The sequence below is a fragment of the Hippoglossus stenolepis genome, chromosome 12, assembly GCF_022539355.2.
Source record: "Hippoglossus stenolepis isolate QCI-W04-F060 chromosome 12, HSTE1.2, whole genome shotgun sequence".
Classification (NCBI taxonomy): Eukaryota; Metazoa; Chordata; class Actinopteri; order Pleuronectiformes; family Pleuronectidae; genus Hippoglossus; species Hippoglossus stenolepis.
The window spans coordinates 12047065-12061517 of NC_061494.1; the positions used below are offsets into that span (position 1 = coordinate 12047065).

At 41.3% G+C, this 14453-nt stretch overlaps 1 protein-coding gene across 13 annotated transcripts in view; it reads left to right on the plus strand.

Moving 5' to 3' along the window:
• LOC118118670 (dystonin) overlaps positions 1-14453 on the plus strand; it is a 102628-nt gene that overhangs the window by 85774 nt on the left and 2401 nt on the right. For 7 of the 13 annotated variants that reach the window (XM_047342179.1, XM_035171863.2, XM_035171864.2 and 4 more), the window contains 21 exons: positions 369-497; positions 1072-1242; positions 2621-2776; positions 3169-3375; positions 3663-3782; positions 4480-4649; positions 4761-4920; positions 5744-5938; positions 6018-6146; positions 6333-6476; positions 7210-7398; positions 7522-7651; positions 7840-8003; positions 8105-8267; positions 8345-8499; positions 8590-8664; positions 8869-8886; positions 11105-11222; positions 11921-12034; positions 13503-13693; positions 13905-14015. In XM_047342179.1, coding sequence (XP_047198135.1) covers positions 369-497; positions 1072-1242; positions 2621-2776; positions 3169-3375; positions 3663-3782; positions 4480-4649; positions 4761-4920; positions 5744-5938; positions 6018-6146; positions 6333-6476; positions 7210-7398; positions 7522-7651; positions 7840-8003; positions 8105-8267; positions 8345-8499; positions 8590-8664; positions 8869-8886; positions 11105-11222; positions 11921-12034; positions 13503-13693; positions 13905-14015 — 3009 coding nt within the window. The other 6 variants (XM_047342186.1, XM_035171868.2, XM_047342180.1 and 3 more) reach the window with 5 other exon arrangements.

Genomic DNA, 14453 nt, shown 5'->3' on the forward strand with positions numbered 1-14453 from the left:
GGATTTTCTATTCACAACTTTGACATTTAGGGAGCTGCTGGGATGTGAGGGAGGACACGAGGAGCAGAAATATCCCGTGGGTTTTTTATAGATTGGGATGTTTATCAGAAAAAAGTGCCAAAAATTCAGTTTAACTGAAAACTACAGTTCAATTCTTAGTTTTAACAGTTAATTAAAAAAGTTTAATTATTTTTGTAATGTTTATTAACATTCACTTTTTTTCCTTCTTCTGCTAAATACCACAGGTTTGATGGCTAAATGAATTTGAGGAATTAATAACTCAGACATCCGTCTCTCTGAGCCGTAGGTTCCAAACAATGACTGTGTGCGACACCTTTTGTCCTGACTCAGGTTGTATTGTGTTGTAGGCCCAAGGTTTCCATGGTGAGATAGAAGATATGCAGCAATGGCTGAAAGACACAGAACGTCAGCTGTTGGCATCAAAGGCTGTGGGAGGCTTACCAGACACGGCCCGGGAGCAGCTTAACGCCCATCTGGTATGTGTTTAAACAATATGAAAGGCCGCATACAGATGGCGGGGCTTGTAAGAGACGACCGTGTCTTTTCTGTGTTTTTATCCCGAGTGTGAAAATTCAATGACACTGCAAAATACACTACTTGCAGCTCCCCCTGCGGAAGGTTACAAAAACCTTTTTAAAAGTGTTTCTAATTGATTCAGGCCTGTCTGACTATAATTAATTTAAGAATCTTTCCCGTCTTTGTTTTCCTTCGCTCTGAACTAAAGAGATTTTTCCTAAAGAAACACCAGCGCTGATATTTTATGGTACCAAAAGACAGAGGGATTACTTCAATGCAATAACTTTTATCAAATTAGTAACTTTATACTGTTTAAATGTTTGCGGGAACAAGCCTCTGGGAGTCTCTGCGAGCCTCACTTTGTTCATTCCTTCACCTTTTTTGGACTGGATTTGGACAAAACGTGGGCAAATTCATCCCACGCACTTTGAACGCTGTAAAGCCCGAAAGTAAAAGTCAGAGCTGTAATTTAGTCTGTTTGGCGAAAGCATCACTCACTCGCTCCATGTCATTGTTTTGGGTCTTTTCTTGCAGGAGTTGTGTTCTGCCTTGGAGGCGAAGGAGGAGCTGTATGAGGAGCTGCAGAACAAGGGTCAGCAGCTGCTCATGTTGGCGCCTGAGGGTCCCGACAGCAACACGGAGCAGGACCTCGCCAACCTGAAGGGGAAGTGGGAGGCGGTGCAGGGGAAGGTCGCTGAGAGAAAGGTATGGAGTCACAACTCGAGATCCAGGCCCCAGCGAGGGATCGCTGACATGCACTTGAGCCATGACTGTGTAGCTGAAAGCCTCTAATCCCCGTGCTGATAATGAGCGGTGTAAAGATGGAGCGTTGGCATGGACACACACACACACAGGATGTGGTCACGCTGTAGATCACAGCAGACTATGCTGTCTGACAGTGTGTGGAACAACTGTGGTCTTGTCTCATATGTTGAGAAGTGCATAAAATAAATAGTGGAGCTTAGAATATCTGAGCCAAAGTAAAGGCTAATCTGTCACCGTGTTGTCCTTCTTGACATCTTATTTATATTTGACACCGATTGGAACAATATTTTCTCATTTTTGTTGCTACAATAAATAAACATCAACATAATCTCCCCCTTTACCGCTCTCGCTCCACATATGGAGCTCCTCGTTCTGGTTGCCTGAAGCTTTGGCTGTAACACTTCGCTTTCGCTTCCTATTTACTTTGGTCCTGTTCCCGGGAATGTCAATTCTGCTAAAGCTTGGAGCTGCGCAGAGTTGCAGCTGCTGGCCAATCTCTCTCTCTGCAGCAACGTGACACTCCTGTAGTGCAGCGAGTCGAGCGCACACTCACACACGGAGCATTCGGATAATATATTACCTAAACCGTGATTCCATTTTTAGCAAGACTCTCCACATGACCCTGCAATATGTGAGGGAAAAGCATTAGTAATGTCACTAATATGGCGTTTACTGTCATGGGATGAGCCTGTGCCCGCGGCCCCGGCTGCAGCGAACGGATGTTTTTCAGGAGTGGACGTTTCTCTCATTGGATTAAAAGCTCATCACTCCATTTCTGTTTCAGCCTCTCTAGAGATGTTAGCTTCCTCTGAAGCGTAATTGTTTATTTTTAGCCTTTTTCATCAAATGTTGTAGCAACCAGTCGGTTTGTTTTCAGTGTTGTGTAACAGTGAGCAAACTCCGAGAGAGCACATACCTCTGCCAAGGCCCAACAGTCCCCTTATTAAACCACATTTAAATTCACGTGAGTCCGATTTTTATTTAGATCTGCACCAAATTGTAAACACTCATAAATATCCCCTAAACATTTCAGATTTTATTTCTCAGCAATATCCATTAAATTCTCAGAGAAATCGACAAAAATGTCACAAATTGCAATATTAAAGAAAGTAAATAAATGTTCCTGGATCCGCCCCCTGATCCGGATCCGGATCTGGAATAATTTTTTGACCCGCACTGTGTCCTTGTGGAAATCCATCTAGTAGATTTTGTGTAATCCTCCTAACTAACAGACATACAAACACAGATAAAACCATAACCACCGTGGCTGTTTACAGAGGAAATACGTTTGACCCTGACGATATGTCCATGTCTTCAGGTTAAACTGGAAGAGGCCTTGACTCTGGCCACCGAGTTCCACAACTCTCTGCAGGACTTCATCAACTGGCTGACCCAAGCGGAGCAGACACTCAACACGGTTTCCCCCGCCTCCCTCATCCTGGAGACCATCATGTTTCAGATTGATGAGCATAAGGTAATGTTTGCACAGGGGGGAGGGTCAATGACGCAAAAGGAAATGCTTATGATTTATTTTTTAATGTTTGTAATGATTGGTTAATCTAATAATTGGAAAAAGGCAGGTGTTCAGCTGCCAAGTTGAAACATTTGCATCCAACTTTGGTTTTATTAAGATGCTACGATGATTTGTAATTTATTTAGTCAGTAAAAAGTTATAAATAATATATATCACATATAAAACAGGGGTTTATGTTTACTAATTCCTTCTGCTTTGCCAGCAAATGACCGCATCTGTATAATTTTTTGTACAAAACTCACTAGGCCATTAATCATCTGAATTACATGACCTCTTCTTTCAGTTTCAAATCTCCCTTCACACCTGACCTAAGCCTTTCTGTGTGTGTGCAGATTTTTGTGACAGAGGTGAACTCTCACAGAGAACACATCATCGAACTGGACAAGACAGGGACACATCTGAAGTACTTCAGCCAGAAACAAGACGTGGTCCTGATCAAGAACCTGCTGCTGAGCGTGCAGGGCCGCTGGGAGAAGCTGGTCCAGAGGTCTGTCGAGCGGGGTCGGCTGCTGGACGACAGCAGGAAGCGGGCCAAGCAGGTACTGTTGTGTGCATATTTACACTGGGGTTAGAGAAAGACATTGTTTCACTGCTCTCAGGACTTTTGTGTTATCATTGGAAAGCTGTGGAAATATTATATTAAGGCAGTGTCATATTCTGTCTGCAGCTTACTACAGTGTTTTCATTAGCGTGGGGCCTCTTGTGTTCCTTGGGCCTGAAAATCTAATCATGGGAACATTAAACAGCACCCCGCAATAAATCATGTGAAATCATAGCTCTTTGTCCAAATGCTTTACACCGTGTTTGCTTCTTTATCCTCCGCTAGTTCCACGAAACTTGGAATAAACTGATGGAGTGGTTGGACGAATCTGAGAAGACTCTGGACTCTGAGGTGGAAATTGCCAACGATCCGGACAAAATCAAGACGCAGCTGACGCAGCACAAGGTGACGGAGCATTGCCTCAGCACAGTTTACTGAAGAAGGAATGAGAGTTAAAATAGACATGGACCTTCGACAGCATCTTCATCTTAGTTTCATTCTATTAACAGAAACAACTCCGGCATGAAAACCACGTTTTACAAGCCAGAATAAAGAGTCGGCTGTTTAATGAAGCATATATAAGTTACATATAACAGTAACATATTTTTATAGGAATTACAGTATCTAGAGAATGCATTAGTGTGCATTTGTGTTACATACCACGATAGTCTCTGTTGTTTTCTCTGTGGTGGTATGTAGGGAGATTGTGCTAATCCTGTCATAATCCTGGGAAGGCCCAAATGTATTAGGGGTGACCTTGCTTTTGGATACTTTTAATCTCTGTGGAGCAGTGGCTGTTGAGTTTTGACCCCCTTTTTGTTTCCCTCATAGAACACTGCCTTCTTAATCACAAAACACACACACACACACACACACACACACACACACACACACACACACACACACACACACACACACACACACACACACAGATTAGGATGCTATCTGACATGCCGACAGTCGTAAGAGGAAAATCCCTTGAGAAGGTTTATTGTAACCCTGCGCATTCAGTGAACATAACTGTTGTCAGCTTGTTTTATTTCTAAATACAGTAAAATTACATGGGATATGCTGATGTAGTTTTTTTGTCTTTCTTACACAGGACTTCCAGAAAGCCCTGGGCAGCAAACACTCTGTGTGCGACACCACCACCCGCACAGGACGGGCCCTGAAGGACAAGACCTCTCTTCAGGATGATAATCAGAAGCTGGATGACATGCTGAGTGAACTGAGGGACAAATGGGACACAGTCTGCGGCAAGTCTGTGGAAAGGTACTGATGGATTTCTTGCAGTATTTTATCCCACCAACTATCAGTCAGGACTATTTGCAGTATTTCTAAATGCCTCATTGTTCACTGTGGATGATTTGTTCTCCCCTGCAGACAGAACAAGCTGGAGGAGGCCCTGCTGTTCTCTGGCCAGTTTAAAGACGCTCTCCAGGCTCTCATTGACTGGCTGTACAGAGTGGAACCTCAGCTGGCTGAGGACCAGCCCGTACACGGAGACATAGACCTGGTTCTCAACCTCATAGACAACCACAAGGTAGAAGATAACACCACAGACAGAACGAGCCACATCTGCCAGTTGATTACTATTCTTTTACTGGTCATTGCTGCTGTAACACTGCCTTTTCCTTTCATCACTGATTGCTTCTTATCATAATAGAGGAGAGAGGAAATTTAAACCACAGCAGGATTTGTATAAAACAACAAAAGTGATAGCATTGTGCTTCCTTTCTATTGAGAGCGACTGTTGTTTAAAGTTTTCTGTCCAGCAAGGATGTCCAGGAAATTGGTGCTATTTTGATTTCTTATTACAAGTGTAATTATTAATAAGAACTAGAATGATGCTCAGTGGAGTGCATACCTCTGCCAAAGCCAAACAGTCCCCTTAAATTAAATCAAGCCATATTAAATAGCACACACTCGAAGATATCCGTCCCCTAAAGATCCCTGATTTCTTTGCCCCTGGGAAATTTGTGAAACTTTCAAAAAATTGTACATTGTTGAAGAAAGTAACTCCTGGATCTGCCCTAATATTTAATGTGGGCTTTTTTGTCCCAATTTCATCTTCAATCTGTTTAATATTTTTTGCGTAATCCTGCTGACAAACAGCTCTAACACTGTTTATCCATCTCTCTTTGTATTTCTCCATTGAAATTATAATTAGCAGAAATATGCTTGACCTGGAACATTTTTTTTACTGCTTCTTGTTGAAAATACATTTCAGAATAACCTGACATTGACTTTTGACACATGTTAACATCATTTCCAAATCATTTGGCTAACTTTTGTCATCACATTTCAATTTGTTGTGCGTGGCCTTATGTTGCCTGACTGGTTCCGTTACTGGTTGTCCTCCGCAGGTTTTCCAGAAAGAGCTGGGTAAGAGGACAGTGAGCGTCCAGGCCCTGAAACGTTCAGCCAGGGACCTGATCGAGAGCAGCCACGATGACTCGTCCTGGGTCAAAGTGCAGATGCAGGAGCTGAGCATTCGCTGGGAGACGGTGTGCAACCTCTCGGTGTCCAAACAAGTCCGGCTGGAGCAGTCCCTGTGTCAGGTACTGCAGAGCCCCCTGCAGCTGTCATACAGGATGTAGAGTCAATGAGTCTGACATGATCTGTGTTTCCTTTCTGCAGGCTGAGGAGTTTCATTCAACTGTCCACATCCTGCTGGAGTGGCTCGCTGAAGCAGAGCAGAGTTTGCGTTTCCATGGCAGCCTGCCTGATGATGAGGAGGCTCTGCGGGCGCTTATCGAACAACACAAGGCAAGAAATGCCAATACTTGATGCCAATATACATATATACTTATATGTTTTTTATCTTGAGCAAAACTTCAGGTTTATATTTCTCTAAACAATCAAAAATTAAAACAATCATTTTTAGCAAAGTGTCTTTTTTAATTGTCGCAGACTGATTTCAAAGCTCATTTCTTTCCTTTCTCAATTTTTAAGGAGTTCATGAAGAAACAGGAGGAAAAGCGAGTGGCTCTGAACAAAGCAACCAGTATGGGGGAGGCCATTCTGAGCATCTGCCACCCAGACTCCATCACAACCATCAAACACTGGAACACCATCATTAAAGCCCGGTTTGAAGAGGTCAGTTCACAGCTGCATGTCCGCACACATGCCTTTCTGCTCTGTCATAGCCACAGGTATCACATGGCACAATTATACCATTTGGATGATGTAAGCTACACCAAGGAAGACTCACTTCCTTTGTTGCTCAAACCACTAAATAAGGAAGATTGTTATAGTCTCCTTATTGTGCTGATTTGAATTTGATAGTAAGTTACACAAAAATAGTTATAGGTTCAGTGTGTAGAATTTAGTGACATCTAGTGGTGAAGTTGCATGTTGCAGCTGAATTCCCCTCCCCTTACCACCATGAAAGAGAACCTGTGGTAGCCTTCAGTTGTCATAAAAACTCGAAAGGTGTTTAGTTTGTCCAGTCTGGGCTACTGTAAAAAACATGGCGGCCTCCGTAGAGAGGACCAGCTCCTGATAAATATAAAGTAATTAAATATAAAGGGGCCAATTGTAAGGTAAAGAAAACAGCAATTCGTACAATTTAGGTGATTACACACGAGTAAAACATGACTTAAATTATTTTATATTCAATTTCTGCCGATAGATCCCTTTCGTCCAAATCTTACACACCGGACTTTTAAAATAGCTTTTTTAACAGCATCTAAATACCAAGGGTGCTGAGTGCAGTTAACAGACACTGACATGATTTCTGAGGTTTTACATTAAGTTTTTGCCGTGTACATTGATGGTGTGGATACTTCTTTGTGTGGTAATTGTAACGTGTGTAATGTGGCTGTTCCAGGTGCAGGCCTGGGCTCGGCAGCACCAGCAGCGACTGGCCACGGCCCTCACCGAGATGCAAACCACTCAGGAGCTGCTGGAGAACCTGCTGACCTGGCTGCAGTGGGCAGAGACCAACCTCAACGACAAGGACAAGGAGCTTCTGCCGCAGGAGCTCGAAGAGGTCAAAGGCCTCATTGCAGAACATCAGGTAAAATCTTTAGCTGGACGTAAAAATCCATTCAAACCGGTTCATGGACCCTGGCTATCTACAATTAAAATAGCTGACAATACCCTCAGAGTTCATGAGGAAAACTGCGTGTTTTTCCTGCAGGCGTTCATGGAGGAAATGACCAGGAAGCAACCAGATGTTGACAAAATCACCAAGACACACAAAAGGAAGGCTGCTGTGGAGACCCAAATCCAGTCTCAGATCCCTGTGCTGGAAAAAGGAAGACCTGGAAGTATGTATCCCACTAACAACCCCTCATAGTGCACGACCTGGGCCATCTGGCCGAGTGTTGAGTCACTGCAGTGACACAACATCCTCTCGTTTTCCCAGCACCTGGCATGATGTCATTACAAATCTATGCCCTTCTGGTTACATGGTGAGGTCACACTCCTCATGAATGTGTTTGTCTTTCACCTGCAGGAAAACGTTCTCCCACACAAGCAATGTATGCGTCAGCGACACAAGCTCCCATCGAAACCAAGAACCCCCAGGTCAACCTGCTGGTCACTAAGTGGCAGCACGTGTGGCTGCTGGCTCTGGACAGAAGGAGGAAACTCAATGATGCGTTGGACAGACTGGAGGAGGTAACCCAACACTCAGATATGCTCTCAGGTGTATCCCATTATATATCTGTGCTCCTCTGGTCGTTCATGTCACCTTATCATATTTACGTCTTTCTTTGCAGTTAAAGGAATTTGCCAACTTTGACTTTGATGTGTGGCGGAAGCGCTACATGCGCTGGATGAACCATAAAAAGTCTCGCGTCATGGACTTCTTCCGCCGCATCGACAAAGATCAGGACGGCAAAGTGACGCGGCAGGAGTTCATAGAGGGCATCCTCTCCTCCAGTAAGTGTCCAACACAAAGTCACAACAGAACAGCCAGAAAAATGCTCATTTTTAAACACTTAATGTCTCTTCAACAGAATTCCCCACCAGTCGTCTGGAGATGAGCGCAGTGGCAGACATTTTTGACAGGGACGGCGACGGCTACATTGACTACTATGAGTTCGTGGCGGCACTTCATCCCAACAAAGACGCTTACAAACCACTAACAGACGCAGACAAAATTGAAGATGAGGTAACGAACTCTCGTAACATGAACATCTGGTGATTTCAAATTCTCAGGTTTTTAGAATCATGGCTCAATGAAATGTTTAAAAATGTGCAGGTTACACGGCAAGTGGCAAAATGCAAATGTCCAAAACGATTCCAAGTGGAGCAGATCGGTGCCAACAAATACCGGGTAAGCTGATTATTTTTAGCTGTTGAGCTTACATCATTCATCTTTTTAAAGAAATACACACTTTTTCATGATTATAAAATGTTTAAAAACTGAACTTATTTTCATTGGAGCTTCTTTGTGAAGGTAAGTGTTAAATACAGTGAAGAATGTGTCAAAAAAACACTAACTTTTCCGTATTTTTTTTATTGTTTTTCACATCTCCAGTTCTACCTTGGAAACCAGGTACATATGAACTTCCTCTTCTGCTCCTATCTCTCTGCTCGGTGCCTTATCAAGCTTTACGCTTTTCCTCATTTAGCATTTTTACTCTCCAAGTAACTCTGCCCAGATTCCTGGCTGCTGTCGTACAGACTGGAACTCAGAAGTAGACATCCCAAAATCCCAAAATGGCCTAAGATGTATATTCTGTCCAATGATTTATGGTGTAGTAGTTGAATATGAAATTAGATTTTTTAAAGACTAAAGGCACAGGTGTGTTTTAACTTCTTTATTATTATGACATTAGTATTTGTTTTGCTGAAAAATGGTGAAGTAAATGTTTAAATAGTAATGTTTATATCTGCTTTTGAGTTTCATTTGCGTGCTAATATCATTTCAGCCTATGTTTCTTTTATTGGTCCACGGGCATATATTCATCTGCTGGGCATTTTGAACAATAATGCTTTCTGTGTGCTTGCCTCTGGTGCTGCAGTATCATGGGAATGATTTAGCACAACATTGGCTGACGACACACTCTTATTTGCATCTGACTCAGTTTATACATTTATTTGATTTATATTCAATGATTTCAATGAATACGTTTTACCTACTGAGTTAATATTATGTGTCTTGACAGATTGCATGTTGCAATGTAAAGTTCATGATATGGGTCCATATGCCTCATGCTTTCTGAAGCTTAATGTCAGCGAGAGGGGGATAGGGGCATTAGTGTTGCTTTGTTGACTAGTTTGTGTTGATGTGTCACACCACACTGAATTGAAATCATTCTTTTGACAGTTTGGTCTGGTTCACTGCTTACATGACTCCTTAATCGGCGATGAGACAATAGCAAACAGGGAAAATCAAAATCTTACCCCCCACCTACACGTTGCAGTTTTGGAAAGCTGTATCCTGGTAAATGGTTATTCTTCAGATATTTCTTGTGCCTTTTTTTACCCCCCCGCTCCGAATCATCATCACCTTTATTGTATCTGATCACTAAAATCACCAGTGGCATTAAATCATTACAGTTATCATACAAGTGCAAGATACTTATCACTATGAGAGTTACCATAATGCAATAGGTCTGTAGTGAAGGGTCATCAGTGTTTGGTCATGTCTGCGTGTCACACCGTGGTGGATTAGACAGAAGTGATTCGAACCATATACCTCATGTTGTGTCATCGGAGCTGTAGCTGCATCGGTTGTGCATCAGTGTCAATGCATCTGAGTCGTATTTGTAGAAAAGTGCAACAACACAGTGCTGGATTGCAGGAGTTTGCTGTTTGTGCATTTGATCATGACGTGAAACTGTGTGTTTTTTTGGCAGAAAGCATGCGGCTGTGTAATTGTGTGAATTTGTGTGTGTTTGTGTGTTTGTGCTGATGCTCGCGGTCACATCCAACTGGCTGATTCTGCCTTGCGTCACCTCCCTCAGCTTGAACCATGCTCATCCATAACATGCTCATCGTACTTGTTGTCTGGTGTGTGTTGAAAGATGAAGGCAGATTATTGTACACTAGTGCCTCCTGGTGGTAGAATAATGTGCCTTCAGTTAATGTTTTTTTTCACAGCTGAACCTGCATTAATGGCAGAAAAATGAACCTACACACTGACGCCAAAAATATTATAACATTGTATATAAATCAATAAATCCTTACTGGGATTTACTTTGATTATACATATGCCAATGTTTGCTAATAACATTGATATAAATCATTGAGGCTCGACATTAAATGTTTGTACAAATGTTCATTATGGGAAGACAAAATAATACATATAACATAAACTCATTTAGTATTAATGAACTCACATAGGTTAGAAATTTTAAATTGATAAATTTGAATAACACATAGTACACCAGCACACACCAATAGAAGAAACCAGTTGGATGGACCTCTGTGTAATTTGTGTCTTTGAGAATGAAAACTTAAAATTGTTGTGTTGTGGTAAAATACTGTTTGTGTAAACCTGTGCAACATGGAAAGGAAATCACAAGTGAACAGAAAACCTCTTTGATGGATTAAAACATTTTGCACAGTAATGAAATATTATTGATAAACGCTGTTAAATTCCACAACATGATTATAAACTAAATCACTGGAATCAGTTTGATTCTCCGCACCACTCTGGTTTCCAGTGTTGCACAGCTCGTAGCCTGCAGTGAGAGAGTTCCCATCACAGCTCAGTGTTTTCACACGTCCCCTCTTTGTTTTTCTTTCCCCCCCATCCCCCGACGCAGTTCGGAGATTCTCAGCAGCTTCGCCTGGTGCGCATTCTACGCAGCACTGTGATGGTGCGGGTGGGCGGAGGCTGGATGGCCCTGGATGAGTTCCTGGTGAAGAACGACCCCTGTCGAGGTGAGTTCAAAGGTTCACCACAGGAAGTCACAAGGAGGCGCTGTCTGAAAACACAGAGAAATGTACACCCTTCTCAGAACTCTACCTCTGTACTAATGTATGTTTTCTTTGTTAGTGTGCTCTGTAATGTTTGGCCTTTAACAGAAAATACATTGACAGGGTTATTACAGTTTGACTCATTAATCAATTATTTTTATCAATTCAGGAAGCTGACTTCTCTATCATCCTATTATTATTATTATTATTATTTTAGTAGATACAGAGTAAGGATTTTAGTTAGAAACAGTGATATTCTTTTATCATATTAGTCTCATCACAGTGTTTTATTACTTTCAACACTTATATAATTCTGAATATTACTTCAGATTAGCTGACCATAATAAAGTCAATAGTACTTTCTCAATGTCAACAAATACTTTGAGTCTATTTCTTTTTTAAATATATGTTGCATTTACCACTGACTGTCTTTCCTTTGTCTTTTTCTTGTTGTTCGATCAATGTAATATTACAGTACCCTGTCTGGTTGTTTACTTTTTAAAGTAAAAAAACAATTGAGTTAACAGTTAACTACATTCTGTATGTGTATCTACAACAAAACGTCTATGTGCTTGTTTCTTCTATCTTCTGTATTAATTATCAATTTCCTTTTTTCCCCTGCGTAACCGTCCTCCTGCTGAACATGAAATCATTTCTTCTAGTTCATCACCACGGGAGCAAAATGTTGCGCTCAGAGTCAAACTCCTCGATTACTCAGTCTCCTATAGGTTGGCAAATCTCACACTTTTTCTCCCTGCTCCATGAACCCACCAGTGGTATGTGTGTCTGCACATCCGAGCGTGTGCTGCTTGTGTTGGTCCTGGTGTGAACTAGCGTAGCTGTGTGCGAGCGCTCGCCGTGAATGAATGTCACTCTCATACCGAGAACCAGCTCACGACCACCCCACCAACCGTCACTCATCTCCGGCTGGTTTTCATGCATGCAGTTGTTTGTGTGCATCACAACGCCGGTTATCACTTTCTCGAAGGAGCTTTATTGTTCTCAGCTTTTCTGAGCTTCTTTTGCAGTTTTCAGGTTTGCTTGACAATCAGACAAACAAAGCTTTTGTAAACAATAGAGATGCTTACCTACAAGGGTTTAACTTTGGCTTGAACATTGAAGGGGTTGAGGTCTCTCCCCTTTCAGCTCAATTTTAGCCTCGAGTGAATGAGTGAAATGCAGTGGTCAGTGAAAAAATATTTTCTTTAATCGTGCTGCAAATGAAATTGAAATGAGAAAACCAAGCACTTCATCGTGTTCTCTAACAGTTCATTTACTTATATTCAGCATGATGGTTTCGTTATTGATGGAGTTGTATAGTGGATTTGGATTATTTGCATGTTTACAACCCCCGTAAATTAAGCCCTAGTTTACCTGATGAAATAATCTGTAAAAGTAAAACTCCCTACCATCTCGTCTTCGTACGACACACAACAAAACTGAAACGGTATTATTTGCAGTGTTTACTTTGTTTGCTTTAAACACAACTGGTCCAAGGTCTGTTTGGTTTCTTCTTTGTAGTTTATGTAGCTTGGTTTTATAATTCTTCTGATTTGGGCACTTCTGGTTGTGATTGTGTTTGCAGACATTTTGATTTCTTTTCATTTCTTTCTGCTGCTCGATCAGCAGACAAAGACGAAGCCTTTTGTTGGTTAAGAAACTAAAAGGTTTATTTCACTACTGTTGCAGCAGAAGCCCGGCTTCTGTTCGACAGTATGGATGAGATGTGGAACTGCATGAGTCATGTGTTTTCATTGTGTTTCAATCCAAACTTTTTAAATATTCAGTTTTATTTAAAAGCTGACTGTCACATCATTTTAACACTTTATTTAACAGGATCTGTATTTTCCTCATAATTTCCCAATAATTTATTCAGACATTTCCTGAAAATCTGGGTGTGATGTGGAGCTACTTGTAGAGAGAGAAACCGAAATGTGAAAGCAAACAAGCAGACTATTCAACAGTTACAAAAACAAATTCTGAATAGTTATATATATATAGTTATAATTAATAATAAAATAACATTTGCTTGGGTTTTCCAGTAAACTTCTATTTTCCATAATCGGAACCATTAGTCATTGCTATTTCAAGGAAACTTACAAAGAAACTTCTGGGAAATTATTTGGAACCTAAAGTGGAAAATAAAGTGTTAAATCACCTCATCATCATCATCACAAAAATACTAATAAACATAATGATATTCGTATGTATGCAACACGGCTCATCTGGAGTGTGCTTTTGCAGCTAAGGGCAGGACCAACCTTGAGCTGCGGGAGAAGTTCATCCTCCCAGAAGGCACCACCCAGGTGATGGCCAGCTTCCGCTACCGGGGCCGGAGATCTCGGCCGTCGTCCAGAGGAGCTTCTCCCAACAGATCCACATCCAGTCAGAGCTGTCCGGTCCCGTCGCACACCGCAGTGACCAGCACGCCCAAGGTGAGAGGTTCCACCGTGTCCCGCTGTACGCTGATCATCACCCTGCTATGATTTGACTCATTCATCTGCCTTAGTTTACGTTGTTTTGTGTTATTCGATCACTTTTTTCTGTGTATTTATTTTTCTGTGTTTCTTCCATCTAGTTTTTCTTGTAGTTTTTAATTTGTTAAATCCATATCTGTGGTTTTTTTGATTTGCCATTGTTTCCCAGACTCCCCAACACATAACCCGCAATTATGATAAGCCCTGGCTCACAAACAGCAAACCCTCCACTCCTCTTAAATCATCAGACTCCTTTGAGAGCCAAGGTTCATCCTCAGAGGTATAGTCACATAAAAGACTGTGAGACCCAACTGAAATCGATTTAATTTTTTATATCAACAACAATAAAAATATGTAACCCTGGAATCATATATGAAATATTTCAGATTTTTAAGATTTGAAAGATAAAGATTTATAGTTTTAGAGAAACCTGCAACACATTGGACATGATGAGAGTGACGATGAGTTGATGTGATTTCAGTTGGGTCTTTACTTTAATGTTTTTCATTCTTAATGGGCTGAATATTTTATTTCTTGCCTGTCAAAAATATCTGCCTAGTTTTAATGCTGCTACGTATGAACAACTTCATATTAAATCTGTGCATGTGTTATTGTTTAATGCTTTATTAATTCTACAGGGTTAACATATTCATATACTAACTGCTTCTTGAAAAAAATCATTGCAGCATTTTAAAAGGATTATTCACAAAATTTTAAA